The sequence below is a fragment of the Sorex fumeus genome, unplaced genomic scaffold (assembly GCF_029834395.1).
Source record: "Sorex fumeus unplaced genomic scaffold, SorFum_2.1 ptg000024l, whole genome shotgun sequence".
Classification (NCBI taxonomy): Eukaryota; Metazoa; Chordata; class Mammalia; order Eulipotyphla; family Soricidae; genus Sorex; species Sorex fumeus.
In genome coordinates, this window is record NW_026606081.1 from 52224091 (window position 1) to 52230814 (window position 6724).

At 59.9% G+C, this 6724-nt stretch overlaps 1 protein-coding gene across 1 annotated transcript in view; it reads right to left on the minus strand.

Moving 5' to 3' along the window:
- AGPAT5 (1-acylglycerol-3-phosphate O-acyltransferase 5) overlaps positions 1-6407 on the minus strand; it is a 28879-nt gene extending 22472 nt beyond the window's left edge. Inside the window, exon 1 of the mRNA XM_056114086.1 lies at positions 6137-6407. Within this exon, the coding sequence (XP_055970061.1) occupies positions 6137-6355 (219 nt within the window). The 5' untranslated portion in view covers positions 6356-6407. The remainder of the gene's footprint in view (positions 1-6136) is intronic.
- Between the last annotated feature and the right edge of the window lie 317 nt (positions 6408-6724).

Here is a 6724-nt window from a genome sequence, read left to right on the forward strand (position 1 = left end):
CCGCAGCAGACAAGGTGGAGTGAAGCAGGGAAGGGGAGAGAGAACAGACCCCTCAGCAGGAGACCTGCAGCCGAAGCCCCGGGCCTGGTCCCTGAGGTTCCCAGAGATCAGGAAGGGGTCAGTGGCTTCCTTTCTCCAGCGGTGCGGTCTCCCGAGAGAACCCCGTGACATCTCTCTGGAGACGTAGGAAATAGTTCCTAATAAATACTCTCCGTGCGAGGTGCCTTCTGAAAGGCTGCACAGGGAACGACTCTCACTGACACTTCTCATTCTGGTCTCGGTGTTCTGGCACCTTCTGGATCCTGCGCGGTTAGGAATGAGCCAGAGCGGGTCTGTGCACGTCCCCCAGGTTCCCTTTGTTGTGACGTCACTCCTGATGGGCTCAGTAACAGGAAGAGCAGAGGCTGGTCTCCCACCCTTCTCCCAGAGCTGCAATCCTCTCCCAGGGTAAACTGCAGGTGCCACTGCCATCCAGATACTCCCCGGGCCCCCAGACAGCTCCCAACCCACGGCAGCGGGGACAGCGGGAAATGTGGGAAGAGTGGACTTCCGGCCACACTCGGGGCTGAGGCACTGGGGCTCTGGCAGACTGTCCTGGAGCAGATACACAGGGAAAGGTTAGGGTTCACTGACCCAACTCATGCCCTCTCTCCCCCACTTGGGGCAGAGTGGCCAGTCAAAGGCAGTTTCCAGCTGGAGCCCGGAGACCATCTCACGGCCAGCCCCAAGGCCTGTGGTTCCCCAAACGTGGTCAAGACTTAAATGTTCAAACCCGAGCCCTTCCCACAGGTAACGGAGTCACGGCAGAGCCTGCGGGGGTGGGTGCCTGGGTGGTGGGCAGCAGGGCTGTGCTGTGCTCCCAGCCAGTCTGGGTCTGGGGACGGGCACAAGGGCCAGCTTCCCAGAGAAAAGCATCTGTGGCCCCCGGGGCTCCCAAACAAGGGCCACTTTCAGTGGCTCTTTGCTGGCCTGAAACAAAGGGCGCTTGGTCCCCACTCCCAGGGGCCCTGGCCCGCAGGAAGATAAGGCAGGAATCCAGCTGGGCAGAAAGGGCTGTGCGAGATAAGGAGAGGAAACAATTGCAGGATTCATAGCCTGGGGTGAGCCAGGGAACCAGAGCTTCCAGACTGTTCTAGGGAGAGTTGGGTTGTGCCTACAGTCCCACATGCCCCCTCAGCCCCTCTAGGGGGGCTGACACACCCCTCACCACAGTGGTCCATCGTGGGGCTTTTATTTCTGGTAGGGAGAAGGGGATGGGCTCCCCTAGTGATCCTCAGGGATCACTCCTGGTGGGTGCGGGGGCCACACATGGTGCCAGGATTGACCCTGATCACAGTGCGCAAGGTAAGTCCTCTGGACCCCAGCCCTGCACAGGACAGTGGGTGCAGAGATGTGGGGACCCAGGCTGAGTCTCACACCACACCCCTACACCCCCACAAGCAGGTATGCCATGGTGGCCACTGATACCTGGGGCCAGGCACACCCCCCACCCCCCCCCCCCCCCCCCCCCGCCGGGCCCCAGTGTGGCACCTATAAAAGCAAACCCGCGTCCCCTTGCCAGCATGCCCTTGCCAGCTGCCCGCTCCTGAGGCACCCGAAGGGGGAACCAAGTCTTCCGGAACAGCCGGCAGGCTCCTGAGGCTCACAGGGGGAGGGCCTCTTCAGAGCCCCTCCCTTCCTCTGAGCCCCTCAGCCTCCGCCGAGAGCCAGAGGAAGCCCTGGCAGCTCCAGGCGGCAGCGGCAAGCCCCAGCACGCCCTCCTGGAGAGTCTGCCTTCCTGCTCCCTGCTAACCCCCACCAGCCTCCTTTCCCTCAGGGGCCCAGCCCAGCCGGGAAGCGGTGGGGCTGCCAGAACCTTCCAGGTCACCCAGTCTTCGGTGCGGCTCTCTAGAAGGAAGACCCACACACTGGCCCTGGCACAGTGTGGCGCTTGTGCGTGCGGGGCTCACAGAGACAGAGGCCCGCTGCCTGCTCCCCGGGACTGACACGGCACAGGAGCCACAACTATACAGGCACCAGCCCTGGGGCCCACTCGCCCAGGACTCCCCAGGTGCAACCATCCTCCCAGCAAGTCTGTCTCCCCGGTTGACTGGCAGCTCTGGCAGCTCGTGAACTGATCAAAGGGTCTGGGCCAGCCTGAGGCCGGGCTCCAGGGAGGCACTGCCAGCACCTGCATGTGGGCCACTGCTCCTGGGCTCCGCCCCCCCCACCCCAAAACCCTGCCAACCACCCCTCTGCAGGGCTCCTCCTCCTCACAGCTCCCACTCCCATCAAGTCCTCTGGCTGTGTCCCCGGAAGTAGGTGACCTGCTGAGATGCAACAGCCTGAGACCAACCAAGGAGGGAGCGCCAGCGGCCACTTAAAGGAGGAGAAACAGGACCAGGAGGACTGGCCCATGGAGGAGGATGCTGCCACAGGGGAGGCGGGGAGGGAGTCAGGATAGAGAAGGGATCACTATGACCATGATAGTTGGAAATGACCACTCTGGACCAGAAAGGAGGTAAAGGGATATGCACAATAACCTCCCAGTATCTGTACCGCAAACCATAACATCCAAGGGAGAGGGAGAGAGAGACAGAGTGGGGGAGGGGAAGGAAGGGGGGGAAGGAAGGGAGGGAGAGACAGAGAGAGAGTGAGGGAGAGAAAGAGCGTGTGAGGGACAGAAAAAAAGTGCTTGCCATAGAGATGGGGGGATGGTGGGAGGGAAACTGGGGACACTGGTTGTAAACTGGTGAAGGGAGGTGTTGGAACATTTCATGACTGAAACCTCCTGTTACATGAACAACTTTGTAACTGTGTATCTCAATTTAAAAAATAGGCTTTTTTAACTAAAAAAAAAAAAAAAAGAAAACAGAGAGAGGGAGTCCCTTCTGCCCAGGGAATCTGGCGCTCTCTGAAAGAGGGCAGTGAGCGGTGCCTCTAAGCGGGCGCAGGGGCGGTGCGGGAGGCCCCAGAGGAAAGTCACCAGGGCAAGAAGCTGCTGGGCCTGGCAGGGCTGAGGAGGACACCAACTTCTCAAATACTCTGTTACGTTTTATGGCATTTGTGGTGTGAAATTTAAAAGTAAGATGTTTAGAGCTAGTACAGCAGGTGGGGCGTTTGCCTAGCATGCTGCCCACTGGGGTCTGGTGCCTGGTAGCCAGTAGGTCCCTGGAGCCCGCCAGGGGTGACCCCTGAGTGCAGAGCAAAGGGTCAGCCCTAAGCATCACTGACCCCATCCCCTAGAAAAAAAGATTTTTGTTTGTTTAAAAAAATAAATAAATAAAATCTCTCACAGGTCAGCCTCAGATAACTGGTTTACTCATAGCTGAGGTTTTATATTTATTAGAAAGCACACAAACACAGGTCCGATTTCATCTCCCTAAGATATGTCCTTAAGAGTCTATTCCCTGGGCAGGGAGGAGTGTAAGGCTGGAATTAGTGCTGAGAAAAGTATAAAACTGAGGGGCCAATACAGAGACACACCCAAGGCTGGCAGCCCTGGTCACCACCAGCCATGCGGAGGGATGCTTTTGGGGGGCCCCCGCGGTCCTGGCCTGGGTGAGACCAGGGGATGGGACAGCATTCCTGTTGATGCTCTGTCGGGTAAGCATTGGGGACTAGAGAAACAGACCCACTCACAAGGGGCGCTGGACTGGCACAAGGCACAGCCCAAACCCCAAATTAATGAAGTACCAAAAAGGAGCTGGCAGGTACCTCTCCATTTAAATCCTGTTTTCTGGGGAGCCAGAGCACAGAGTTAGAGCTTGGCTAAAAGTATCGGAATATAAGGGGAAAAGGACACAGTCTCAGCTCTGGAAGCTCATCAAGAAACTGGCAACAATGTTTCCCCCAGAAGCATTAGAGACTCTCCACTTCCCGCCAGGTTCCAGGATCGAGGAGACCTAAATCCCCGATAGGCTTCGGGTACTTCTGATTTTTTTTTTTTTTTTTTTTTAGGAGAGAGGCAGGTGAGTGGAGAGCTCTGTTCATCTGGGGCTGGGAGGCTGGGTCAGAGTGGCGGGCTGATAGCACCAGCACGGAGCCCCATCCCCCCGGACTGCCAGCTCAGGTGGGGTGACCTCTAAGTACCTCAGCACCTGGCCCCAGCACAGCACTGCTCCAGAGCACAGAGCAAGAGAGGTGTCCTGGCGTGGTCCCCAGGCCCTCAGAGCACTGTTCGGAGGCATCCCTCAAAAATCCCTCAATCTATTTTACAAAGAACTTCCTGTTTTATCATTATAATTGATGAAGTTAGCACTTGGAAACAAGGTTTTGGCAAACAGAGCCATCAGTACAAACAAACTGGGTGGGAGGGGCACCCTGGAGGAGCTCAGGGGGGCTGGGGCCACACTTCTGAATCCAGCAGGACCTGGCCCCTGGATCTGCCGTCTTTCTGGGTGCCTCAAATCCCCGTTCCCCCCCCCCCCCCAATAGCCAGTGCCAAGGAGCTGTAGGGTCTGGCACAATCTAAAAGATATGGACACACATACGACACGGGAGCACTGCCGCCAACACTGGCCCTCAAGCGTGGCTTTGGGTATAAGACAACCTCTCACCTCACATGGTTCCAAAGACAGCATGAGGCACACCACCCGTGAGCAACAGGAATTTTTTAAAAGCCACTCGCAAAGAAACAAATTTTAAATAATTTTAGAAACACAAAAAGTTCACAATCACTTTTTGTTTGGGGAAGGCCACTCAAGCGCCCAGGGATCACTCCTGGTGGTGCATGGAGACCACATGGGACACCAGAGTTGAACCGGGTCGACCACATGCAAGGCAATTGCCCTATCCACGCGGCTACGGCTATCACTTTTTAAAAGAAAAAAACTCATCTGCACCATATGCTCCTGCAGCACACCACACAGGTTACCGGGACAGGACACTGCATGGAATATGGAGGTCCCTGCTACGGCCTTCCACTGTCCTGTATTCCCAATCTGCACCCTCACCTGCACCAGCTGCCTGCAACATGAACTCAAATCCTTGGTTGGACAAACACAGTGAAAGAAGAGCTCTGGGGTGGAGTAACACTCAGGGACGAGCTAAAAGGAGATACATGTAGAAAGTTCCCTATCAGGAACTTGTTTCCTGGGTTGGTGGGGAAGCAGGCCTGCTCTCTCCTTCCCAGAAACCAGCAGGTTACCGGGGCGGCGCCTGGCTCCCTCCCCAGACACATTCAGAGCCTCCGGATCAACCAAAAAAGGAGCAGCACAGCCCGGCAGTGTGGAAGGGGGGCAGGGAGGCAGAACCCAACACAAGGCTTCCCTACTCCCCCCTCGCTGGAAAGGGGGACACTAATTAGATTACTGTGAGCAACACCCCCCACTTGAAAACCCTGTTGTTTTGGGTGTCAGAGATGCCGCTGATCTGAATTCAAGGGCGTCTCTGCCTTTTGCTCGAGTTTCAGCGAGTTAATCAGGAGATCTCATCTCTGGACGGGTAATCGGAGCAAGAAGGGGCCCATGGGCAGCTACTGTGTCCAACGACCCAGGGGCCCACAGCGGACACCAACCCTCCCTGCCTGCCTGGGACGGCCTAAAAGCGCCTCCAGTCCCCACCATGTCCTGCCGGTTCCCAAAGCACACCTCTCCTTATTAAAAACCTAATCCCAGGCGGAGGGAAGGCCTGATGGGGGGTCGGCACTTACAGGGTTGGGTGTGACCTTGCACCAGAGAGGGCAGGGCCCGGGACGCGGAGGGTGGGGGCGCTCACCTGCACCAGGGATGGTGAGAGGGTCCGGACGTGGAGCACGTGCTCCGGGCCAGCACGACTGGTCACCGGATGCGGGGCCAGAGCGCTCACCAACACCCAAGGATTGGGGGACCCGGCTCTCCTGCACGCTGGGGATTGCGCAGGGAACGGACGGAGCCGGGGTGGTGAGCAGGCCGGGACGTGGAGCACGTGCTCCGGGGTGGGCCTGGTCGGCGGGCTAGGGATGCAGGGCCCGAGTGAGCGCACTCGCTGGCATCCTGGAGTTGGGCATGGGGCCCTCGGAGGGGACACCCCAGGATTGGGCGAGAGGCCGAAGCGCGGGGGACGCTCGCCTGCACCCAAACAGCGCAGCGCGGGAGACTCTGGCCCGCACCCGGACAGTGAGGAGGGGGGACGCTCGCCCGCACCCGGACAGCGCGGGGCGGGCGGGGGCGCTCACCTGCACCCCGGTGTAGTGCTCGAAGAAGAAGAGCACCATGCTCTGATAGACGCAGTAGAGCCGGTCGTCCACCGCCTGGTAGAAGCGCGCGGGCAGCAGCGCCGACAGCAGCCGCCAGGCGCCCCAGGCCAGCACGTAGGTGGGCGCCGAGCCCAGCAGCACCGCGGCGGGCAGCACGCAGCGCATGGAGTACATGTGCAGCACGAGCGACAGCAGCATGTCGCCGGCGCCCGCGCTGCCCCGCGCTGCCCCTGCCCTGCCCGCGGCCCCTGTCCCTGCCCGGCCCCGCGGTCCCTAACCTGACCTGCCCCTATCCCCCGCCCGCCAGCCCGCCGCCCGCCGCTCGCCCCGCGCCGCCCGCCGCCTCCGCCCCCGCCGCACGGGCCGCGCCGGGCAGCGCGGGCACAGGACGCGGCGGCCCTCCGGGCTGTGGCTCAGGAGCGCGTCCACCCCATGACCCGCTCCCGTCACCGGGCCCGGTCGGGGGCGGGGCTCCGCGCCAACAACGCGCCCGCCCATTGGCAGCCCGTCTCCAGGCTCCCGGCGGGGGCGGGGCTCCGCGCCTGAAACGCGCCTCCCGATTGGTCG